Source organism: Chiloscyllium plagiosum, chromosome 2 (genome assembly GCF_004010195.1).
Source record: "Chiloscyllium plagiosum isolate BGI_BamShark_2017 chromosome 2, ASM401019v2, whole genome shotgun sequence".
Lineage (NCBI taxonomy): Eukaryota > Metazoa > Chordata > Chondrichthyes > Orectolobiformes > Hemiscylliidae > Chiloscyllium > Chiloscyllium plagiosum.
Genome location: NC_057711.1, coordinates 110,688,492 through 110,715,027, shown reverse-complemented (window position 1 = coordinate 110,715,027; position 26,536 = coordinate 110,688,492). Strand labels below are relative to the sequence as shown.

The 26,536-nt window shown below is 41.4% G+C and overlaps 1 protein-coding gene across 7 annotated transcripts in view; it reads left to right on the top strand.

Moving 5' to 3' along the window:
* plppr1 (phospholipid phosphatase related 1) overlaps positions 1-26,536 on the top strand; it is a 120,180-nt gene that overhangs the window by 80,716 nt on the left and 12,928 nt on the right. For 6 of the 7 annotated variants that reach the window (XM_043715660.1, XM_043715616.1, XM_043715633.1 and 3 more), the window contains 3 exons: positions 5,587-5,719; positions 18,056-18,306; positions 25,225-25,401. In XM_043715660.1, the coding sequence (XP_043571595.1) occupies positions 5,587-5,719; positions 18,056-18,306; positions 25,225-25,401 (561 nt within the window). The remainder of the gene's footprint in view (positions 1-5,586; positions 5,720-18,055; positions 18,307-25,224; positions 25,402-26,536) is intronic. The other variant, XM_043715651.1, reaches the window with a different exon arrangement.

Sequence of the window (26,536 nt, the reverse complement as noted above, 5' to 3'; positions counted from 1 at the left end):
ACCCTCGAACTCAGCACCACCTTCCTAACCTGCAATCTTCTTCCTGACCTCTCCGCCCCCACCCCCACTCCGGCCCATCACCGTCACCTTGACCTCCTTCCACCTATCACATTTCCAACACCCCCCTCCCTACCTTTCATCTTAGCCTGCTGGATGAACTTTCCTCATTCCTGAAGAAGGGCTCATGCCCGAAACGCCGATTCTCCTGCTCCTTGGATGCTGCCTGACCTGCTGCGCTTTTCCAGTGACACATTTTCAGCTCTGATCTCCAGCATCTGCAGTCCTCACTTTCTCCTCACAGCACAATTAGCCAACTTGGGGAAGAGGTCATCTGGTCAATGGCTGGTAGTTGAGAGCACAGGATGACCACATATTCATGAATGATCTTGAGACAAATTCACAAAAAAGGTTCACTTGCCATTGTTAAAATAATGACTAAGACTTTAGTTTTTTCTGACATGACATTTTTGGAACTGCCTTGGGTTACTGATATCAGGAGGCCAAAAAGGAGAGGAAATAGACTTGGTAGATAAGATTAAAGGATAATCCAAAGAGATTCTACCAAGTACATTGAGCAAAAGAGCAACTAGTGAGAAAATAAGGCCCTTTAAAGATCAATGAGGTCATCTGTGGACCCACAGAAGATGGAAGAGATACTAAAATGAAGATTTCACATATTTTACTGTGTAAAAATGGAGGCCAGGAAACTCTGGGAAATATGGATGTCTTGAAAACTGTCCACACATTACATAAGAGATGGCGCTGGAGGTCTTAGAAACCAAAGGTAGATAAAACTTCGGGACTTAAGTGTATCCCAGGATGTTGTGGGAGGCTACGGAAAAAATTGCAGGGTCTCTAGCAGAGATGTTTGCACCATCTACAGGCAGGGATGAGGTGCTGGAGGATTGAAGAGTGGATGTCGTGCCATTATTTAATAAAGTCTGCAAGGAAAAGCCAGGAAACTATAGACTGGTGAGTCTGACTTCAGTTGTCGGTAAATTGGAGGGGATTTGGAGAGATAGGATCTACATGTATTAGTGATAGTCAGCATGGTTTTGTACATGGGAAAGCATGTCACACACTTGATTGACTCTTTTTCAGGACGTGACTAAAATGATAGAAGATAAGGGCAGAGAAGTAGATGTTGTCGACATGGGCTTGAATAAAGATTAGATTACTTAGTGTGGAAGCAGGCCCTTCAGCCCAACAAGTCCACACCAACCCTTCAAAGAGCTACCCCCCTACATTTACCCTTTCACCTAACACTACGGGCAATTTAGCATGGCCAATTCACCTAACCTGCACATTTTTGGACTGTGGGAGGAAACCGGAGCACCCGGAGGAAACCCACGCAGACACAGGGAGAATGTGCAAACTCCACACAGATAGTTGCCAAGGTGGGAATTGAACCTGGGTCTCTGGCGCTGTGAGGCAGCAGTGCTAACCACTGTGCCACCATGCCACCCCAAGTAAAGCCTTTGACAAGGTTCCACATGGTAGACTGATTGGAATCCCATGTGATCTAATTTTACTAAGGAGAACTTGTCACAAATTGAAAGTTGGATTGATGGTAGGAGACAAAGGCTGGTGGAGGTGGTTTGTTTTTAGGGCTGGACGCCTGTGACCAGTGGTGTCCTACAGGGATCGATTCTGGGTCTACTGTTGTTTGTCATTTACAAACATGATATCAATGAGAATGGTTAGTAAATTTGCAGAGACACCTAAATTGGTGGTAAAGGTCGACAGTGAAGGTTAAAGATTACAAAGGTATCTTGATCAATTGGACCAATGGGTTGGAGGGGCAAACAGAAGTTGGACAAATGAGGTATGGCATTTTGGGAACATGAATATAGTCAGACCTTATGCAATTGATGGTAGGGCTCTTGTGTTGTTGAACGGAGAACCCTAGGAGTTCAGGTATATAATTCTTTGAAGTGTGTGACACAGATAGACAGGGTAGTTAATGCAGCATTCAGCAAGTTTGCCTTCATTGCTAAGACCATTGAGTGTAGCAGTTGGGAGGTATTGAGGTTGTACAGCATGTTGGTGAGGCCACTTATGGACTACTGTGTATCGTTCTGGCGCTACAGGAAGCATATTATTAAATTGGAGGGTTCAGAAAAGATGTTGACAGAACTGGAAGGTTTGAGTTATAAGGAGAGGCAGGGACTTTTTTTTTCCACTGGAGTGCAAGAGGTTGAAGTATATGCAATGAACTGCTGGAGGAAGTGTAGATGCAGGTACAGTTACAACATTTAAAAGTCATTTAGACAGGGGTATGACTCGGGAAGGCTTAGAGGGATATGGGCCAAACACCGACAAGTGAGACTAGTTTAGTTTGGGAAACCTGGGTCAGCATGGATGAGTTGGAGGGAAGGATCTATTTCTGTGCTGTGTGACTATAATATCTAGAGTAAACCTGATGGACTGGGGAGACTGGGAATAAAAGCCTACATGGTGGGCTGAATTTTACCAAAAATTGGATGAATTTCAGTTTTGGGGTATTTCACAGATGGTTTATCTTCGTGTCCTAGCAAGACTTCACATTATTCTCCCAAAATTCACTGACCTATACACCACGCTCATCATATCTACTCTGAGGCAGAAACACTTGCCAGTTCCAGGACCTTCCACAATTCCCAGTGGTGCCATCCTTAAAGCCCAGTCATGTACCAGATCAAATGCTATTTTTCATCATGCACTTAAATGGGTGGGTGGGGAGTGGGGGTAGAAGCAAGAAAAGGAAAGCTTTAGAGCATATTAGGTGGCACGGCTGACATTTCAATGCAAATACAAGTGCACATTTGCAAACGTTTTGCTGTTTTGGGTCCAAGCCATACAGGTTACCCAGCCTTAGCCTCATCCTAAATTGGAGAAAAAGAAAGAGGGCAGCAGATGCTGGGGAAGTGCTTATTCTGAAATGTTGATTCTCCGGCTCCTCAGATGCTGCCTGACCTGCTGTGCTTTTCCAACACCACACTCTCTAATCATCTTAACTTAGAACCCTAATGGAATGTTAATGTCTCCCTCAATGCCTACAGCTTAGTCATACCACCAATTGTTTTACATTGTAACCCCAACCCAAAGTTAAACGAAGGTTGGCTGTGATTGTTGACGGGCTTACTGCAAGACAGGGGCCCATGTCTTCCAATGTGCTCTCCTCTCCCACCTTGAACGTTTCCACTCGACACAATCATTGCCCCTCTGCATCCCAGCATGCTACCTCCAGTCCATACAATTTAACTCCCCAACATTCTTGCTACACTACTGGCTGTTAACCCCTTTAAGCTGATCCCGACATTTAACATTCACCCATCTCCCAAATGATCGCTGGCCTGACTCCCTACTGATCTGTGCGTAGCTTCTTGACAGACCTCCCATGAATCTCCAAACTGATTGAAGAGCTGCAAGACTGCCTGTAGCTCATTGCCCAGACAGAGCTATGAACCCTCTGGTCCTGCATCCCAAGTGGCCAACTGACCATTCCCAAGCCCCAGGACAGATAGTGGATGATTCCACTATCTTGTGCCATGACTGACTGAAGGCTTTTAATCTTGCCCTTATTGATGCTCCTTCATAGACAGAGACATGGCAATTTGGCCAAAGCACGTGCAGTACACGTCGTGCAGGCTGCTGGCACATGGTGCCGATCGAGATTGGTGGAAGTGCTGTACAGAAACATATCCACTGCTCTGACAACCATGACAAACTGTCTCTCTGCTAAACAGTGAAGAAATTCTGAAGTACTGGAAAGCTTTAAGTCTTGGCTGCGTGAAGTACAAAAAGGTAAACAAAGAGCTGTTTGTGCATCCAAATTGGTACAAAGAAAGCAAGCTCTAAAGATGGCATGAGCTGAGGTATTCCCTGGTCCATGAGTGCGGTACCTGTCCCTGTGTGCAGAGAGTGTGTTCTGGCAGCAGCATAATGGAACGTGCCAGTGCAACACTGGCTAGTACCTACAACAGCAACTACAGCAGTTCAAGGCGGCAGTTCACCAGCTTGCTAAGGACATTAAGGATGGGTGATAAATGCTGCACACAAATGGAGGAATAGTCGACCAGAGTTATTGGTTAAAGTAACAAGATGTAATTCATCACGTTGGTAGATTTCAGTTCAATCTGTGTAGGGCCAGGGTAGGTGGGGGAGGGGCCTAATCAGAGACTGTCAAGCAGGGGATCATGGGAAAAATATGGGTGGTTATCTGATGGGTGACAACACATTCAGGAACTTTGCCAAGAGAAGGGAGTTTTCATTCAGGAAGGATTCCGGTTAGTGTTCGGATTAAGGATGGAAAGGCAGTTGTGCTCCTATCCAGAAGTCAAATTTAATAATTGCCACCCAAGTGGTTGACCTCCCTACTTCTAGCAATGATTTACCTGGCCTCCATGTTTTTGTTTTCATATTCCAGCGTCACTTGAAAGAGACCTTTGATCAAGAGATGACATTTGTGAAGGTGTCCAAAATCAAAACCATCTCACAAACCCACCACTCTTGAAATGAGCATTATTCTTTTGACCAGTTTAAAATGTACAGCTTTAGTTTAAACACTGACTGGATGCTAGAATTGTTTTAAATACCTTTTAGCATGCCTGTCATTCCTATATACTTGTGTTGGGGAAACCTGTTAATATGATGCAAAAGATCTGGGTCAGCTGGTGAGAAACCGTACAGAGATTTAACTAAAACAGAAGTGGCTGAAAAACCCAGGTCTGGCAGCATCTGTGGAGAGAAATCAGTTAACGTTTCAGATCAAGTGACCCATCCTCCGAACACAGATTTACTTTATTATTCAAGTTGTACTTTAAAAAAAATTGAGATGTGGGTGTTGCTGGCAAGGTCAACATTTGTTGCACATCCAAAGTATCCTTTATCTGAGTGGCGGAGGGCTGCCCACATTGCGCAGTTCTGGCCAGATCAGGAGAGCATGGCAGGATTTCCATTCCTAAAGCAAAAAAGGGTCATCACTGAATTGGAGACTTTTCTGAAAGTCAGTAATATTTTCATGGGCACCATTCTGCAGACTAACTTCGATTCCATTTTTCTTCTCCATGGTATGGAATTTAAAATTCCCCTTAGTTGTGAAGGGATTTGAAACCATACTGCCTTGCCTTGATAGTTAGCCTGGACCACCAATATTACCAGTACCCATCTACCAGTGTTGAAAAGGTGACCAAGAACTGAGCAAACCAAAATTGGATTCTGACCTCTCGCTGAGGGGTGACCCTGAGAACACCCTGAGAACACCTACAAAAGGACCTCACCACTAGCCTCGCAACTGTAACTTTCATACTGTGACTAATTACATATATTCTGCCATTGCCTTACAATGTCATTGTGTTGTTACTCATCTGTTGCCTACAATTCTTCAGTTTGTATAGCTACAGGCTCATCCTATTCATAAACAGGGATGTCGTGTTCTTTGTGGGTTTTTACAAATGCATTTTAACCTGTAAGTAACAGGCAAACCATCTGATACACACTGCCTGTTTATCTGCCTTAATATTGTTGACAGAGCAAATCTGATTAGTCTGCATTATGTTGCTCGCACCAATAATCTTCTGGGTTATTGTTTTTTTTAAACTGCAGATATTCATTGGTGAGATATCGATGTATTTTATAAAATCAACAAGAGAAAACCTCCTCAATCAAGAGAAGACCATCGTAACAGGAGACTGTTGTTATTTGAGTCCTCTTTTTCGAAGAGTAGTACGATTTATAGGTGAGTCAATATACAAAATTGCTTCGATGTTAGTGAACAACACAAGCAGCTTGACACGATCCAGGACAAAAGCAGCCCACCTGATTGGCACCGCATCCACAAATAAACATTCACTCCCTCCACGACCTAACCTCAGTAGTACACACTGCTGCTATCTACAAGGTACACTGCAGAAATTCACCAAAGATTCTTAGACAGCTCCTTCAAACCTATGAAGGTCAAAGGCTGCAGATGCATGGGAATACCATCACCTGCACGTTTCCCACCAAGCCACTCACCATACTGACTTGGAAACATATCTGCTTTCCTTCAATGTTGCTTGGTCAGTATCCTGGAATTCTCTCTCCAACAGCACTCTGGGTCTACCGAGAGCAAATGGACTGCAGCAGTTCAAGATAGCACACCACCTTCTCTAAAGCAACTAAGAGGTGGCAATAAATGCTGACCCAGTCAATGACATTCATATCCACAAGTGGATTTTTATTTAAAAAAATCTTAGTTTTAATCCCATCTAGTGACAAAGGTGACAAAATCCATTTCCTATCTTACAGTAAAAGGTGGTTCAGGATAGTTTGACTTGAGTAGTTCCAAGTTAGTTGGGATTTAGAGTGAAAATAAAAAGGAGAAATTTTGCCATGACAGATGAATCAGTAACCAGTAGTCAGATTGATAGTAATGGGCAAAAGATCAGACAGGAGATGAAGAGTTTTTTTTCCTAAAAAACCAAGGTGGTGAGTTACAATGATCTGCAAGGGAGATAGATCCAATGTTAACTTGCAGAAATAAAAGAAATTGAATGAGTATTTGAAGGCAGAAAGTTTGCTGGGCTTTTGGACACAACTGATTGCTTTGCCCTTACAGAAGAGCAATCACAAATCCAGGTGCTGATCAAACTGAGCTTAAAAATGTGTTGCTGTAAAAGTGCAGGTCAGGCAGCAAAGGAACAGGAGAATCGATGTTTCGGGCATAAACCCTTCTTCAGGAATGTTTTAAGCTCGGATCTCCAGCATCTGCAGTCCTCACTTTCTCAGAGCTGATCAAACTGATACAATTGTCTGCAATTCTACCAAAGGGGAAGTAACAAAACTTCAAGGAAGTTGACACCTTGAGGGGACCTAAAATGGAGCCAAAATCAATTCAACTGCATTTTGTACACCTCTCCCAATCAATCAATCTCTTTTTGGGTCAAAAAACAGAAAAAAAATCAGTATGGGAAGGAACATAGACTCAAGAGGAAGCCTTTTTGTCCATTTCAGCCTACTCGACCATTCAACAAGATTGAAACTGATCTGCCTTCAGTCCATTCAGCACCTTGCTTCCCGAACCCCAAATACCTCTGAACCAAAAATCTATAACTAAGCCATGGAGTTCAGTAAAGCCTTTCATCTCAAACATTTTAATGGTGGGATAGTTCCAGGTTCCCATTACCCAGTCCTCTCTTTGAGTTCAGTTATCCCTGCCCCATTGTTCTCAAGCCTCAAGACAAAAATATAGTCTGTTCATCAACTCAAACATCTCTTCAATAAAATTTCCATCCTGAATGGAATGCCAGCTGAGTTCAAAGTCCTCAATGCTGGGTGACCACAAATCAAGTTTGACCGTCTGCTCGTAAAAGTTATTAGTGTGCAGTCTGACCGATTAGTTACCAAGAGTTACAATAGAGGAACTAGAAATCTTAACACTTGATTGAAAACTTACACAAACCATGGAAGCACATTGTATTTTTAGATGTTTCCTTTATACACTTACTCCTTCTGGAAGGAATGAATTGAATGATAAGCTGTGTCATGATTTCACAGTTAGGAGTGACAGCGTGCATTTGAAAACCAAATCTGTTGATCTTTTGAAGGGAAGCTGTATGGATTTCAGTCTGCCAAAATCCATCTGCTGCACACTCTTGTCGTACTCTGCACGCAACCACAAGAAATTCTAATTTTTAACTAAGGAGATTGTTACTTTTAAAAGGACATCTTTCCAATGCCTAGCATTTTTAAACTTTGGAGTGTTATTGTGTGGAGCAGTAACTAAGCTCCCATATACAATGCACGTTGGCAGCTTTTCATCCTTTATTTCTTACAGCAAATATGCAATTTTATACTGCAGCACTGGTCCTGGTGGACTGGCTATATCCCAATTTTAGTTCTCAAATCAGAAAAATATATCCCAGTTTATAGTTAAAAACATCAAGGCACTTTGGGAAATGTAATCAAATAAATATGCTGCTGAAACACAAGAAATTAGCTAACCACAAGCTCTAAAGAAAAACCTTTTAATAAAAAGAGCACCTCACAGAGGAGTGTGACTTGGGAAAAGATCAGGATCAGGGTAGCAGAAAGCTCAGCTGCTAATGATGGACCAATGGAAATTGCTTCTCTGAACAAGAGAAGTGTTGGAGACCAGGAAGGAATGCAAGGCTGGAGAAAAGTTTAGAAAACGATGATTAACCACCTTCACGGGCAACTCGGCAATAAAAGCTGGCCAGCCTGCAACAGCCACATTGCACAAGTGATTAATAATAAAAAAAAACAAAATCTTAGTCTGCACCCAGCTTTTGCAATCACAATTATAGTAATAAGACCTTCCTGTGGAACTACAAAGTGTCAAAGAAAGGCATGAAGGTCCGTTTGGAAAACTAACTTCTTGCACCCTGATCAGTGCCTTAAAGACTCTACCCAAAGTTGGCTCTGGTAATTTTTCAGGCAACCCTGTTAACCATCCCCAAGACAAATATTGCATATATTCAGGGAAATTCTTCCAAAATAGCATTTTTAAACAACATTGGTGTATTTTAACAATGTTTTTAATCCAGTCTAACTGCAAGGCAGTAACCAAATGTATTTATATGTAATGGTTAAATTGCATCTGGAAAGCATGAAGGATCAAAACAGGGACTCTGAAATGCCACTAAATACAAACAGACAGTTGTAACAGATGTGTGTGTCATTTGGCCCTCCAGTAAGGTCATGACTGATCTGCTTGATAAGTGAAATTCACATTCCCGTTATTTTTAACCTTAGATTCACTTGCCTTACAAGAACCTACTGTCACGTTGAAAATACTTCATGATCTTTCCCCACCTTCCGAGGCTGAGAATTCTTTAGGAACAGAACACAAATTTCCTCTTAACTGTCCTGAAAAAGGGAACCAATAATTTTACAATAGATAGCAGCACATGCACCCTTATCTCCATTGCTGTCACTTATGATAGCTTCATTAAACATGATAGGGGAAATTGTCCGGAGTTCAGACCCCGCTGATACCACAGGACTCAATCCAGGATTTCACTTTTGCATGCAGGGGATCAAGTACTTCAGTAAATCTGATGCACAAACTCTCAGAACAATAGAATACAAAGATTACAAAAAGTAGTGGTTATATTCAGATACCTACCAGGAGTTGATTATTGAATAGACATGACTATACGGTCCCTCACATGTCTGAGCAGGCTTCTCTTGTTACAGAATACTGATCTTAGCACTGCTGCACTCGAATTTAAAAGTTCTGGCTATTCATTCATCTGACCCAATCTATAGGAGCATGGTAATTCTGGCATGATGTTTCCATCACAGCTAATAATCCTGAAAGTTATATGCAACTTTAGTAAGAATTCCATAGTGGCAGCAAGAGTTTGGACTTCCTAGTTCTAACTAACCCATCTGGTAGCAATATCACAGCATGGGGACATGCAGTTTTTTTTGTATCCAAAAGTGCTCAAGTTGTAGCATCTTATTTATTGTCAAGTCTAGCATATATTTACACAATTCTTGACAATACTGACCATCCAAAAAAAAGGTTCCAAAACACATGGGAATCGATCTGTGCAAACAACAATTAGAGTAATGCTTGGCCCAGGACATTACAATCAGATTGAGATGTATAAGATTGAGGGGCATGGACAAGGTGGATAGAAAGTGACTGTTTCTTCTAGCTGAAGGTTCAATAACAAAGGGGCATAATTTACAAGTGAAAGACAGGAGGTTTGAAGGGGATTTGAAGTGAAACCTTTTTGAACGCAGGTAGTGGGAACTTGGAATGCATTGCCTGGGAGCGTTGTTGAGGCAGGAAACCATAACCAACAAAGTAGTATAACTGGATCAACACTTGGAAGATTATAGACCAAGTTTTGGCAAGTGATATTAAGAATAATGGTAAGTTACCATAGGCCTACCAGACAATAGGCTCCCCTCAATAGGAGAGCTGGTGGTATAAACGAGGTGGTGGGGGAACGAGATGAGAAGGAGAGTCCTTCATGGCAACTTCAGCCAGTGTGGGAATGAAATCCATTTTGTTGGCATTTGTGCATCACAAACCAGCCAACCAAGCTTAAATCAATGCCTTTGCATGGTTAGGTGATGTTTTGTTATCAATACTGACTCTGCCTCTTCTGCACTGTATAAATATTACTAACTCCAATCACCAGAAAAACAGCTTATCTACTTTGAACCTCCTGATCTTCATTTAAAGTTATGGCTCCTTGGTACTGACCCTTTAACTGAGAAAAACTGCTGCCTTCTATCTGCCCTGTCCATGCTTCTTGAAATCTGGTTCCCTCTCAGTCTTCTCACATGTAAAGGAGAGAGAGCTGGTGGTGTAAACGAGGTGGCGGGGGAACGAGTTGAGAAGGAGAGTCCTTCATGGCAACTTCAGCCAGTGTGGGAATGAAATCCATTTTGTTGGCATTTGTGCATCACAAACCACATTGTTGCTGGAAGGAGCCTGCAGTACACCAATTGTTTATTGCTTTCTGTATTAGTGTCCACATTTCAAAGTTAGTTAATTGGTTGCTTTGAGATATGATTGTTGTAAAGATTGCAATTTAAACGCAAGTCCCTCTTATTTCACTTCACCCCCAAACACTAAGCTCTGCTCATTATCCTTTTGTGCTATGTTACTATGACATAGTAAGGAAAGACATTAAATGCCAGAAGATTCCAAGAAACCATTACCATATGCTTAGTCCCATTGTTGGTTTTTAATTAAAGTTATTTAGCTGATTTGTTTTTTTTTAAAAAAAAACAGGGAAACCTAGATTACACAGGCAACCCGAACAAAAACAGATTGTCAATTGACACCATTGGGTTAGTCAATGGACGTGGCAAGAGTTTTAGCAACAGCAGCAAGTAAATCCTAGTTACATACAAACTGAATTCAATCAAACTGCACACTATAGTGGTGTACATAGTTCGGTTGCAATTTGTACTGATGTCTATAGAGGATTGAGAGAGTCGACAGCAAAGACAACTTATGACCAACTTCGTCCAAGTATAATAATGATTTCTCCTGGAAAAGTGTAGTGTCTGGAGAATAGTTACATAAATGCATGTCAATAATCCCAAGGCAGTATTTAAGAAAAGTAGGGAAGTTATCCTCAGGTGATCTGGCCAATATTTAACCCTCAATTAACACCATGTGAAAAAATCCTAACTGGTCATCATTCTGGTTTGCTGAACTCAAATTAGCTGCTACATTCCTTCTACAATAACTACAGTTCAAAAAAGTACTGAGTTAACTGTAAAGTTTTGGAGGTATGGTTATGAAAGATGCCAGGTAAAGGTAAGCCTTTTCCTCTACACCATGATTAAGTCCACAGCATTAACACTTCAATTGAGGAGGTACAGGTAGTTCTCATATAAAGTGTTTTGGCAGCATGATTTACATATAATGTTGCTGAAGAGTTAAGGAACAAAAAATTTTGAGAATGCTTACCTCTGTTTGCAATAGTGCAATTCCAGTAGCGATCACTTTGCACACTCCATCCTGCGCACGCACTGAAGTCTGCACTCCATTCTGCTCATGCACCCATGTCAGCTGTTTAAAAGGTACAGTTCTATACATTGAGAAGCTTCATCTCAAATTAAACTATTGTGTTCATTGCTCTAAGAACATTCTCAATTCGTGTATAAGCCTTGTATAATTCCTGTATTACTCTGATACATATGATTTGCCTTTAATTTGTTGCATATTGCAATCTACTCCTAGATTATGCCCCTCCACTTTAGCAAAAGAAAAAGGATAGTGTTGAAAACTTTAGCGAGCAGCATCCTGATGATAAAATTGCAGGTGGTGAACGCAAAACAGGCTGTAATACTGGAAGAGAAGCTTAAATGTTATAAAGAGTTTTCAGCATAAGGGTAGAACATGTGATAAATCTCGCTTAACAGGAATGAGGGAGTCTACCTTACACACCATTAGAGCCAACGAAAAGATTAAAGCAAAATGAATTGCTGGAACAATGCTGTGTACCAGCAAATCTGAGAGATCACAGTCAAAGGAATTTGAGATTAACAGGCTGAGTGTTTGGATCGAAGATGAAACAAAAAAAGTGATCTGGGACAGCCTTATCATTTATGAAGATCTAAAGAAAAATGCTCAATATCCTGCAGATGTGCCTGCCTTTAGTGCAAGCAGCGAGTGGTTTGCTAGTTTTAAAGAATCACTATGCATTCCATAATGTAAAGTTAATTGGTGAATCTGCCTGTGCAGACGAGGAGCACGCGCTGGCATTTCGTCCCATTGTCCAAGATGAAAGGATGTGAACAGTCAGGAACTCCCAAACATTGGAGCATTCTGTTGCCCTTAGCAAAGCAGGTTGGCTTTGAAGAAGTGGAAAGCGAGAATATTGGAAGAGTTGCTCGAGTCCCACTGAAGATCTCTCTACAGCTGATCTGCAACAGCTTGTCACTGAGGGGAGAAGTAGTAGTTGGAGATGAAAAGAATGAAGTCCAGGATGCAGCACAGGAGCTCTCCACGTCTCTTTTGCCTTCTATCCTGAGGGAACTTGAGGCAGTTGGAGCTCTTAAGATGATGATTACAACACAGAACACAGCATGATAGTTTGTTCAATAAAGATATCATTTAGCACCCTATGAACAGCTTCTTCAAGAGAGAAACAAGGCAAAGCAGCAAAAACTACATTTCTTAAAACCAACCCTCAAAAATAGTCAAGACAAAAATCAACCACAGTCATCCGTTCTGCAACCTCAACAGCACCCGAAGGTGATGACGACAACCTCCTGTTCCTGCATTAACAGTATTTTTTCAATGTAATGTTAAATTTACTTTGTTTATTAATATCATATGACTTAAACCTTTATTTAGGCTGTGCTATACTTTGTTAGGCTTTTGGGTGGTTGTTGAGCAAGTGATTTTCTTTTGCTGATCAGTCCCAACCCCATTTTCCCCATAGGCCCATTATTTCTATTCAGAAAGGTTTCACTGGAACACAACCATTGTGTTAAGGAGAACTATTTAAACAATCATTTTCCAGCTTTAGAATTTCCAACTCAGACTTGCTTCCAAATGTGATCTTGATCCACCTCTGATTCTATATTAGAGAAATAAACCTCTGTATGAACATAGGTGTGTATTATTCTACCTCAACACTACGTTCCTGTGCTCTCCCTGATAATGTATGAAAGTAATACCGAAAAAAGAACCTTCATATTCACCACTTTGTAAAAATAAATTGACTTTTAAAAACGTTAGGTGACCTTGAGAATGAATGAATCTTGGCACAGAATAGCAGCTGTCCTGTTTCTCAGAAAGTTGCCACAGCAGTTGCTAATGAAACCATGATGCTGTGACCAGAACAAGATAGTTCCCTAGCTAATGACATACATAACCCTGAATAGTTGCTTAATTTAACATATGTGAAAGAATCCTAGAAGTATAGCAGCATTGTTCCTCATCTCATTCCCATTCATTTATGTAAATAATGGCAAACATCAATGGCTTTGGTTAAACAACACTAAATTATCTGATGAGAACCTATTTAATAAACATTACATGGTGAAAAATCAAGATGATAGTGAAGACTAAAGGCCATCTGATTGATACCTTGGATTTTTGTGTATTGATCTCTCACCAGCTTATTTACAATAAGGAGTGCTATTTTGCAATCTACGAGTGGTCTGAGAATTTCTAAGTTTACATCCCCATCTTCCTAACATCATGGATTAGAAATCTAAAAATCACTAACTTGCTTCATGCGAGTGAACTTCCACAGCCTTTTGTGGTAAAGATAAATGATCCCACGTAAAATAGGGGGAGGGGGAAAAACATCAGTTTCTGTTTCTACTGCCCCTTAAAGGATTTTGCATATCTTTATGAAATCACTGCTCAGTGTTCGAACCTGCAGAGATAAAGGCCCAATCTTCCCTCAGAACAGTTTGCCATCCTTACCTCACAGCTTTCTTGGAAACTTCAGAGCCTTGCCAATATGGCTGACTTTTCTGAGCTCCAAAGTGGCCTAACAAGTCAGTCAGTTGTACCTACACCATAAACAAGGGAGAATTTAAAAAGTGAAAGTAAAGCATTTAGTTACCTAGTCATGCAAAATGCCATGATTTAAATTCCACAATATTATCACCTTAAAATTAATGTTGAGGTACACGTGTTTTCCAACTTTACAATTTTCCCTGTCAGACTTCCTTCCAAATACAAGTGACCTTGTGTGACCTACCTAGGCAATTGGAAATTGTCAACACATGCACACATCCTGAACATCAAGGAAACAAAATCAGGATGCATCTTGTCTCCACACAGGGTTTCACACATTTAAAGGGTGGCGTTGTAAATTTTATCAAAAATTTACATGGGGGGCGCTGTGATGGAGTGGGGGGGCGGGGGGAGGGGGCACAAGGGGCAGGAAGAGTGCTTGATATTTTGGAGTGTAGGAGCTTGAAAATTTGACGGAGAATGTGTGGATTTTCACTTTATGTAAGCTCTTACTTTTCTTGCATGGCGACTGTTTATAATACACTATTTCAAAATTTGGATATTCGAGTAGTGAGATACTGAAAAAATGTTTTCAATTCTGTGAATGTGGCCTCTCAACCCCACAAAAGGTCAGAAACATTTCAATCAATCAGTGGATGAAAATTACATTTCCCAGAAATAAAAAAGGTGATTTTCACTACACAACTAGATAAGCACCCTGGAGAGATAATTACTAATGTTACCAAGTTGAGCTTTTACAACCCTGAAAGAGGTGCCAATAAGGTTCAGATCAGAAGAAGAATAAATCCATGCCAGTAGATGTTCTGTTTAGCAGCCTAAAAGTATAGACAAAGTTATTGAGAAAGAAAATGGTCCTTAGAATTCAGTCGAGAAATGCTAGTGAACTAGCTTGTGTCTATGCATCTCTGAATCACTTTCAAAAATACACTCGAGTCATTTTTTGATATCTGTACAGTTGGTGATGCCATTCAGATGCATACTTTTGGCCTCTTTCAGGGTTGTAAAAGCTCAACTTTGAGGGCCGTACAGTGGCAGAGAGAGTCCGGGCATGCATAAAGGATCTCACAGGCAGAGCCCTTATCACCAGCCAAGCCATGTCCTGGTACTTGTTGGAAAGTTCTGCCAAATGACTGACAGTCAGCTCAGGGAACTGCTCAACAGGATCCACTTTCTCCTTTTGCCAAAAGGGTCTCAAGGACATTACGTGCTGACCACTTCCCGATGAACTTGTGGTCAAAGGGGTTTTCCTTCATAAATTTCTCCACGAAAGACAGGTGATATGGATGGTCCAGCTACTTGGAGTGTACTGTAGTAGTGAGGCCAGGCCCATCCTTCGCAACACCAGGGACAGTTAGAACCTCAGTATGTATGGACACTTGGTGTTTGCATATCGGGGATCCACGCACAGCTTGATGTGGCTGCACATAAAAAGGTGGCCATCAGGGGGAGGGTGGCATTTGGTGGGTTTTCTCCCCCTTGCCCAGATATTTATACATGGTTTCCCTTTGGACCTGGTCCATCTTTGATCTCTATAGGATGGAGAAGATGGCCCAGGTGACTGTGGTGGCACAGGTTCTGGGGATAGGCCAGACCAATGTCACATAACACTGGAGTACCTCACACCTGATGACCAGTTTTTTTCCCCCAGCAATGGAGAGCAACCGTTGCTCCTATCTGCCCAGTTTCTGCCTGGAGCGTGCGCCAAGTCCTTCCAAGACTTGGCGCACGCTCCAGCACCTCCGAACTAAGATACCCAGTGTCTTCAGGTGATCCATCCTGACCGTGAAAGGCAGAGGGGATTGGTCGACCCAGTTTCCAAAGAGCACAGCCTCGCTCTTACCTCAGTTTACCTTGGCCCCAGAGGCCTGCTGGAGCTGGTCATAGATGCACATGAGTCTGTGCATGGACAGTGGATCAGACAGAAAACAGCATCATGTACAGGGAGGCCATAACTGTAAGCCCCTGCTGCCAGGAATAGTCACCCCTCTCCGGCTTGCATCCTTCCTGATGGACACTGAAAATGGCTCTATACAGCACACAAATAAGGCACGTGAGAAGGGGCAGCCCTGCCTGACTCCAGATCTGACTGGAGAGATGTCAGATTCCCAACCAATGGTGGAGACTGCACTGACAATGTTGGTGTAGAGCAGTTGAATCCAATTGCAGATTTGCTCCCAACCCATTTTTTTGGAGAGAGCATCCCTCATGTATGTGTGTGATATCCTGTCAAAAGTTTCTCCTGGTCCAGGCTGATGAGGCAGGTGTTCACCATGTTCTGCACATAGACAATCGTATCTCCCGACCCAGTTGGCGATGACCTTTGACAGGATTTTGCAATTCACATTTAGCAGTGAGGTTGGTTGCCAGTTTCTAATTTCCTCACTCTCCCCCTTCGGCTTGTAAAGGAGGGTGATGCCGCCTTTCCTCATGGATTCACTCATGGTACCTGCCAGAAGCATACTGACATACATCTCCAGCAGGTCCTGACCAATCGAGTCCCATAAAGCAGAATAGAACTCGACCAGTAAGCAGTTGCTTCCAGGAGTTCTATTCTTTTCAAAGGACTAGAAGGCCTTGGTCAGCTCATCCATAGAAAGCAGCTGGTCCGGCCTCTCCTGTGTTCTAAGATGTCTGTGATAGAGGACAGGAACAACTGGGAGGCCGCACTGTCGGTAGGCTTTGAGTCATACAGACTTGCAAAGAAGGATTTGCTGATCCTCAATGTCAGCCTGAGAGGACTTTACTGAGCTATCTTCTTCCTTCAGGCTGCTGAGCAGAGCTCTGGGCACCTTCTGAAAGAAGGAGCGTGAGCACGTCTCATCCTGCTCCATGGAACAGACCCTGGATCAGAAGATTATCTTGGAGGCCTCAGAGTCAAAGAGCAAGGCTTCCTGGCCCTTCACCTCCTGGAGGCCCTCAGTGACAGACTCCCATCTTCTGCAGCAGGAGAAAGTTCTGCATACTTTCCTGGAGTTTTGCCTGCCTCTCACCTCCTGTATACCTTTGAGATTGAAGAACCTCTTGATGTTCCCTTTTACCATTTCCCACCAGTCCGTTGGAGACTCAGAGGGGTGTCATGGTTCTCCAATCTGCGTAAGCTCTTGAGCTCAAGGTTTTCTTGGGTTGCAGTTGACCTGTACAATAGGGCAAGTTAACTTGGTTGAAGTGCAAGTTTACAGGACATACCAGTTCGAAGGTCATCACCAGTTAGCTTATTGTAACAAAGTTAACAAAAAAAAAATCCATGAATTTTAATTACTAGCCAAAAATCCATAGAATCATTTTTATTGTGCAGACAAACTGTTTGACTGGATCATTCTTTTGTCAAGTCTTTGAAGGAACTATTAATTGGTCTCACTACCTTGATCTTTCCTCAACACTTGTCTTTTCAAATATCTCTAATTTCATTTTGCAAGTTATTATTGGCTTTGTGCATTGGCCAAAGACACCAGAAAAACATTTAATCTCATCGATTGAATAAGTAGTTAAGATAAGTATGATGCTTCGTTGGGCTTGACTGACTAAAAAAAGAACATTGCTGGGGCCAAAACAAAAAAGAGTTTATGAAAAGATCTTTCCAAAAGCTCAAGGTTATTATGCACAAATAATGTGCTTTTGTTCAAAAAAATACATTGGAGCCTTATGAATATTTTGATTTGACTGACCATGGTAGCTTGCAAAACTAAAACTTCTGGTCTATGAAGCCAGGTTTCACTATGGATTCTGCCATCTCCAGCATCACCATCAGCTGGGAATCATAACCCCTGTATTGGTGACCAGTTCTTGTGCTGGTGGGTTTGGGATGCTGATTGGCAGATTTGAATGCCTGTGATTCTACAAAACTTGTAGACTTTAGCATTGGGGTTTGTGTACAGCAGTCTCATGTGGTCTATTCACTGCAAACGAGAAGGGGGAAGATTTTCCTGTTTTAATATAATCGGCCTGAACAATGGGAATGCCTTGAAAAGCTAATAGGAAGCTGGGTTTAGATAAATTTCAGAATGGCTGAGCGAAGTAACATTGTGGCTGAACCTCAGCTCACCAAAAGACAGCGTAATGACTTTTCACTGGTTTTAATGTTTCTTTCTTCCCCAATAGGTGTGTTCGCTTTTGGACTGTTTGCAACAGATATATTTGCAAACGCGGGCCAAGTGGTCACAGGGAGCCTAACCCCGTATTTTATAACGGTTTGCAAACCCAATTACACAGGAACAGATTGCCGTTCCCGATCCAGATTCATAACTAGTGAACGCATCTGCACCGGGAACCCTGAAGTCATTGCAAATGCACGGAGATCCTTTCCATCTAAAGATGCATCTTTGAGCATCTACTGTGCCTTGTACGCTACGGTAAGAACAGATTTCTTCAAATTGGCTGCTTGTAGCAGTGGCTAGGCCTCACTTTCACATGGAACATTTGCTATTCCACAGTCTTTTGATTTGCTTGTGGCGATCTTCATGTAATGTAATGACTTGAACTTATATGGTGTCCTTAATGCAGTAGATGGCCCCTTAATCACATCACAGTAGAGTTTCAATGGAATTCAGTCACCATTTGTCTACTAATTACCGGGACTAAGATCCTGGACGTCCCACACAGACAGCACTATGGTCCCAATGACTGCAGTGATCTAAAGGGCAACTCATCACCATGTTTAAGGGCGATTAGAAATTGACTGCAAATGCTCCTTAGCTAGTGATAGCCATATTCCATTAACAGATAAAGTAACCAAATATAATTTGACAGCTGTGCAAGGTGGTTAGTACAGATGAAAAAAACCAAGTGTATTTTAAAGGATTGTTGTAGAGGAATGGGCGACATGGTTGGTAAGCTTTAGGAAGAAGATTGGGGATCATGGTCATCAGCAGTCCCTTGCAGACAAGGATGACACTGCCACTCTCATGGCAAGTCTGTAGGTGGCTGTACAGACCAATACAGGCTGTTATACGTGGGGCAGAAGGTGGTTGTGGGAAGATGTGGTTGGGGCATTGGTGTGGCAGTGAGCTCCTTTTGCTCTTCTCACCTGGCTTCTGATCTATCCAAGTCTGGAGGTGCCTGACACCTTCCCAGATGCTCCTTGTCCACTGGAATGTCTTGGGCCAGTGGTTCCCAGGTTTCTTTGAGAATTCTGCACATCACCATTGAGGCCTTGAGGGGGATCACTGAAGTGCTTCCTCTGTCCAACTGGGATTTGTCTGCTTTTTCACAGCTGGGAGTAGAGTGCCTTCTTGGGGAGTCTCGTGTCAGTCATGTGGACAACGTGCCCAACCTATTGTAACCCATCAAGGGCTGTCATCAGTACCTCCGTGCTGGAGATGTTGGCCTGGTCAAAGATGCTGGTTTTGGTGTGTCTGTCTTCAGTGGATTAAACAGGATCTTAAGCAGGCAGCGTTGGTAATGCTGTTCCAGCACTTGAGAGCTGTCTGGTGTAGACATTTCACATCTGAGCCATATAGGAGGAGGGCAGGAACGGCTACAGCTCTGTATACCATGAGTATTGGGGATACACAGCTCATGACTAGCAGTTTTGTTGGTGCTGTAAATCAGAGATGGATGAGACGCCAAAATTGGAAGTACGTAGAGACTAAGGTTGGAGGGAGGTGGGAGGCACTAGGTAGTTATACAGATTGGACAGGAGATTTGCTCATGAAGATCAGGAATTTTAAATCAGAGGTGTGGCCAGACTTCGAACAAAATGTGCGTCAACACAACTGGGAGTGATGTGTGAATGGGACTCTGTTTGAATTATAGTAGCAGGATTTAGAATGAGTGGAGTTGAATGGAAAGGAGGTTGGTCTGAGAGCCAATTAGTTGGCAAGAATGTAATCCCCTCCTGTTGTATGTTTGGCATTGGGACGGTGCCAAAACCCCTCAATTTGGGTTGTGTTTGTTTTGGAGTGGTAACTCCAAGGGACTTCAAAAAAATATTCAAATTACTGTTTGAGCACAAACTAAGATCATCTGCAAATTATTTTCCCAAAAAACCAAATGTACCAGAATTCCTCATATCTATACATAATATTGAATTTAATTTCAGGGCTCTCGTGATAATGATTATTATTCCTTGAGACCTTGTTTCATTAAGAAACTCAGGTGAGGGACCACCGTAAAAACAATGCTGAAAGGACAAAAAAAGTGAGAAATTAGAAACAGCCACAGAGTCAATGGCTTTGAATTGATGGTTTTAAATATCATAAGTTAAGGGTTGGAGAATTAACAACACATTTAACCTAATGAATAGAAAATGAACTAGAGTTTTGAAGTGATTGGAATGAGGTAGGCCAAGTGGAGATCATCGAGTAGGAGTTCCCTGATTGGAGAGTCTTTGATTCTCCACACTCTAGGGACCTCTGAGTTGCTGGCCAGAGTCGATGTACTGTGCATGTGTAAATGAAGGGTGACTTGGTGAATGGGTACTGGCCTCTGGAGTTCAGATTTAAATGAAGCATCCCAAGTTGTTAAAGCAAGGGTGAAGTTAGAATCTGGCGAGCTGGGAGTGGAGATACGAACATGGTCAAAAATGGCACGTTGTATTTTTAACTGTTTAACCTTTGAATGTAATACTTGCAGAAGCATGATCCTCTAACACTTGGTGGCATTAGTCCAAGGAGGAATTTTTTTTAAAAAAAGTTTATTTTGGCAATGTCAATGCAAATTGAAATTTCATTCTTGGAACATGCCGATAAATGGCTATGAATGTTAATGAACAATGTTTAAAGAATTTTTATAAAAAAAAAAGCACAACAGTTGCTAGCAGGATGACTAGCAGTGAATCAGTGATTGCTGCTACATGAAACAGACAGTCAACTATATGGTTCAACTCTGTCTCTCAATGTTATCCCTATTGGAGCCAATTAAACACGACTGAAACAAAGTGCATTAACTTCACAGCAAACTTCACAAGCAATGAGACATTGCCTGAGTGTGTGTACACCCTTCTGGGATTTCAAAGCAGTGTGGAATTTGGTGCAGAAGGATAAAAGATCCTTTTTGCTTTTTTGTTTCGTAACTTGTAAAGTCTTTAGCTGGATAAATTGAAGCCCAAGATCAGGGTGTCAGCACAAAACAGTGGCATCACAGGGAAACTGTAGGTTTTTTGGGTTACTGATTTGACTATGAGTTGCTTTCAAATTGAAAAGGTAAAAAGAAGAAACATTCTACAGATATCAAATGTAATACTGGTCTTCAGTTTGTAAGCTAATGAAGGACTGAGTAATTAAAATAGAGATGCAGGGCCAGGCAATGTGTTGTAACTGCATGACATGGCAGCCAGTGGACCCAGTTGTTGTTCATAATGAGTGCTGTTTGCTTGAGGAACAGAGTTGATGATGTGGAATCAGAGCTTCTAACACTGACACGGAGTTGGTGAATTACCCAGTTCAGTCCTTAGGCCCAACTCTATTTACGATCTATAATAGTGACTTGGATGCAGGGACAGAAAATTCAGTATCCAAAATTTGCAGATGACATTAAAATAGGTGAGAAAGTACAATTGCAATTTAGGAAATAAGTTTACAAAATGAATAGGGATAGGTTAGGTGAATATGCCAAAATTTGGCAAGTGAAGTTTAAATGTGGGTAAGTGAGGTTATCAACTTTGGTTGGAGGAACAGAAAGGCAATTTATCCTCTAAATGGAAAGAAACTTTAATGCAGAGGGATGTATTTAATTGCAGAAAACTGGTATGCAGACTCAACCTGTAATAAAACGAAAGCAAATGGAATTTGAGCTTTTATTGCTAAAGAGGAGAACATAAAGCAAGGAGCGTTGCTGCAGTTGTACAAGACATTGGTGAGGCTGCATCTGTAATATGGCATACAGCTTTGGTCCCCTTGAGGGGAGAGATAGTTGCACAGGTGGCAGTTAAGAGGATATTCTAGGATTGATTCCAGAGAGGAGATCTTCGAGATTAACCAGTTTAGGCTTATACCTTATGACATTTGTGGATAGTGATTTAATTGAGGTATATAAAAGATGTTAAAAGGTGAATCGACAAAGACACATATTTCCTCATAGGGTAATCAAGAATGAAAGCTCATCTCTTTTGGATATAGAAGTAGCAGATTTGCAACAGGAGAAATTCTCTCAAACAAATTATGAATCTGTGGAATTCACTCACCCCACCACCCCCCCCCCCCCACCCTTAACCCTGAATGCAGTGGATGCTGGTAAGTTAATTTACTTAATTATTATTGAGTTGAAGGATTCTAGAGTTGAGGCTGAGAGGAGATCAGCCATGATCTTGTCAAATGAACTAAATTTGAAGTTCCAAAGATTCTGATGCAAAGCAGCCACTGGGTGGAGCACTTTGCTCAGTTTGGGCAGACAGCAGTTTGGGTCTGACCCAGTACCCTCAAAGGTCTTACCCAGGACCTGGCACAAAAAAAGGGGCCCCAATAAATCAGAGCTGTGGCTCGAGGCCCAAATGTGCTTGCAGCAGGGGGAAGAGACACTCTTTGGGTCAGGGTTCATGTTTATTATCCCTACCCCTAGTCTAACCTCTTAGTAATAATTAGGATGCATAAGAATTAATGTATTAAGTTAGTGATCTGTAATAAACCACATCCTGTTAGGAAAAGATATTCTAATTGTTAACTGAGACATTTGTGGCTCATCCTTTCCCACAGACAACTAAAAGGCCCATGTCAAGTATGATAAGAATGACATTGGTAGTGGCACTCTATCACAACCACAAATGGTTGGCACTCAGACCTTCACATTGCTGTTAGAATAAATGGCTTTGTTGATGGAACTCTGATGATTCATTGGACTCGAGTGGCAAAAGGGAAATAAAAAACAGGAAGTAAAGTATTTATAACACTTTCCAGGAGAAGTGCAGTGAGAAAATATGAAAAATAAGTTGACATTTTGAATGAAGTGGTATCCTTCAGATGATTCCTTATTGTCGACTGGTGCTCACAGCACTTCAATTGTTAAAGGGATGCAAGCATCATTGGTCAAGTGTTTCTTGCCCACTGATGCAGGAGACGATAGTGAGATTTATTCAGTTTATTTAAACAATACTGAGAAATCATTGTTTAACCATATTTAGGAATTACAGGAATTCTGTGTGTCAGGGACCACCAGCAGACCCAGACTAGAGGAGAATAGGAAAGCAGTGTTGTCTTAATCAGTTTTTTTTTTTAAAAAGGTTCCAGATTGAAGAAATCACTCTGCTGTAAAACTGCAGGGACCATAATGCTTGCTTTTGTGCATTTTCAATCAGTACCACTATATTGTAAGTAGCAAAGTGCCCATAAAAATTCAGCTCCACAGATGAAATTAAAGCACAATTTATAAAAAGCTGCTCATACCCAATTAGATTGGCATTTGACATTAAACTATTTTGTAAAAGTGATTTACTCTTACATTTGTATGTGGTGTTATACAGATATCCCTTCACAAATCGCCTGCTGGACTGCATAGTACAATCTACCATCTACCTTGCGGTCACTAGTTAGCAAAATCTCTATCTGGAATGGAAGATATCAGTTCTCAGCCAAGCGTGCTGTAACATTATTGCAAATTTTGTTTCTCACCCAGGTTTTTGCAAATAAAGTTACATAAACAAACAGTGTCCAAAAATGTTCTCACCCCTCAGAACATCTATAAATGATGGCTCTGACTTAAAATATTGACTGTGGTTTTAGGGCTAAAATAGTTTCCTAAGCTAGAGTTGCATGTCATTGTTGTTAAATTTCTTTAAAAATGTCTTCATTGAGTTCCTTTACATCCAGAGGCATCAAAAACTGACTTGGAGCGATTTATCTCGCTTACTGAACTTGCATGCCTACATCATGCCTTCTAGTGGTCAAACATTGGTACTGTTTGCTGAAACAAATGAATAAACCATCTTGCAGATATTGTACAAAACAATTCATCTTTGTTGGTGCTTTTCTTTAAGCTTTACTGAGTTTTATTTTCTTTGCATACATGGGTGAGCTGAATGTTGTTTTGCTTGCAATCAATTAAATAATGGGCTTTTTATATTGGATTTTCCTGTTGGAGATTCAGGAAGTTTTGGAAAAGAGTGCTGGGTGGGACCAGATTCCAGGGTTCCCAATGTTAGTTTATTTCACATCCTCTGCACCCTGCACTCAACTGGATTGGCTTTGTTGTGGGTGGTAGACATCCTCTATTCTACCATTCTACCACCCCGCCCTAAGAATTGAAACACAGTCAGTCAGGCCATTTTCTTTGACTTAGTGGTTTACACCATCTGAAATTACAGTCTGAAGGAGTATTAAAAAGGCAAGTTCATAAAGGTGTTTCTGATTCCCAATCCACCTCCATGGCATCTCATTCTTTTGAGAAGAATCTACACCTCACCACCCATCCTTCATGGCATACCATCCCATACCAAGTCATGCCCATTCACTTAGTGATAACTCCATACAGAACCAGTGATCCATACTGGAATAGTAGTATGGAAAATCTTTATAAAACAGACAGACATTCAGGTGTGAAGGTGGAAGCTCAGTGTTAATGTAACTAGATTTATAACCTAGAGGCCCAAATTAGTAATCTAGAGGTAGCAACTGTAGCTACTGAATTTATAATTCAGTTAATACATCTGGAATATAAAGCTAGTGTTAGGAAGTGGTGCAATGAAACTACCAGTGTCAAGATGTCAGTTAGTTCACTAAAATCCTCCAGAGAGGGAAATCTGCTATCCTTACCTGATCTGGCCTGTGTGATTTCAAATTCAGTAAACATTGACTCTCAACAGTTCTGAAATAGCCAAGTAAACTATTTGGTTCAAGGATCATTAATCTGATTAACAAATACTAGCCTTGCCAGCAATGCTGACATTCATGAAAAAAACTAAAGTCATTCATAAAAGTACTGTTTGTGACAGTCCTGGAAAATTGTTAGGCTTTTAATGTATCAATAAACTCTTGAATCTTTGCATCACTTAAGAGATCATTAAATCTATTTTCTTAATTGATGAAAGAAAAGCTATCAAGCACTGTTTCCCATTGAGTATAGCTGTCTTAATACACTAATGGATGACAGGGCTCTCAGCCAAGGATGCTGATTGAGATTTAACTGGGAATGTAGCAGGTACTTGCCTTTATCTAGTCCCTTTGGTGATCCTGAAGCTCTTCATTGCTAAGGAAGCACTTCTGAATGGTAGTCCCCATTTTATAAATGAAGTCTTACATTGGGATCCATATTAATTATTTTTGCACAGACCTTTAAAAATTGTTAAGCCTAGGTAAGTGCACCCATGCAATTGATCTGTGTGTGACATCATTCTGTTTCAGATGTACATCACAAGCACAATAAAGACCAAAAGCAGCAGGTTAGCCAAACCAGTGTTATGCTTGGGGGCTCTGTGTGCTGCTTTTTTAACAGGATTGAACAGAGTATCTGAATATCGCAATCATTGCTCCGATGTGATTGCAGGCTTTGTACTGGGCAGCACAGTAGCATTGTTTTTGGTAAGTCCATCTTATCTTTAGCACTGAAATTATACAGATGTATCAAATTGAAAGTCTCCACTGCTGGGTGGCTTGGTCAAAGGAAAAAAGTTAGACTTTAAAATGCACATGTCCACTGAAATGTTTGGTCCTAGCGGGGGCTGAGACGTATCAGGGTTGCTGGTTGTAGACGTAGCTTCCCTGGTCAAATAGCCTTTTGTGGTGTCTAATGCTTCCCCATTGTCAGTGGAGCAGCAAGAAGTACAACAGCAACTTGATACTTTACCCTAAGTTTAGCAAGATCCTCCCACCACTGACCTTACCTCTACCAAGGTTAGAGAGGATTGTTTTCTCTTCCTGTTTCACATTCCCAGCTCCCTCCATCTGAGGAATTGAGCAAACATTGCTCTTGGCTGTCTATTTGTTTTGCAGTCTTTAATAAAAGCACAAAAATAGCACCATCTCCTGCCTGTCAAGTTGAATTGTCATAATTACTGTGCTACCAATCAATCCTTTGTTCACTGTAATCTTGCCCAGCCAACAGACAAGGAATAGTCCCATTTGACAACGTAACAGCAGATCTACATCCTGCACTCCAACATTAAAACAAATACCCAATGGACAGGAAAGATCATTTGGTCCAAACATATTTTATACCAAAATAGTCCAGGTCAGAGCATTGTAACCAAACACTTCTGCTATATGAGCAAGTGGTGGGGGCAAAGGAAAAAAAAAGAAGAGAAAATAAATTTTTTTTTTAAAAAAAAGGAGAAACCCAGGGTCAGTCAACATTTCTCAAAGGTTTCACTCCAATGGCATCGAACAATTGAAGCTCACCCAAGAGATCATAATGACCACAAGTCTGCTCTATGGGCATATGATACAATCCTGATCCCAGGCAGTCCATCTCCCTTGTGTTACTGACCATCGACCACTACATTCCAGAGGCTGCATAATCTCTGGGAATGAAAATAGTGATTAGTCTATTCCTGCTTTTGTCTAGATTTAAATTCAGTCATGGGGTGGTCAGGTGACATTGTGGCAGTGCGAAAGGTGAAAATTGAAGTTCAAATTGAAGTGTTTTAAGCTCTAATGGCCATCTTTAGTTCATTTTCCTGTAAGAACATTTGAAGTAAAGGTCTGATCCATATTAATG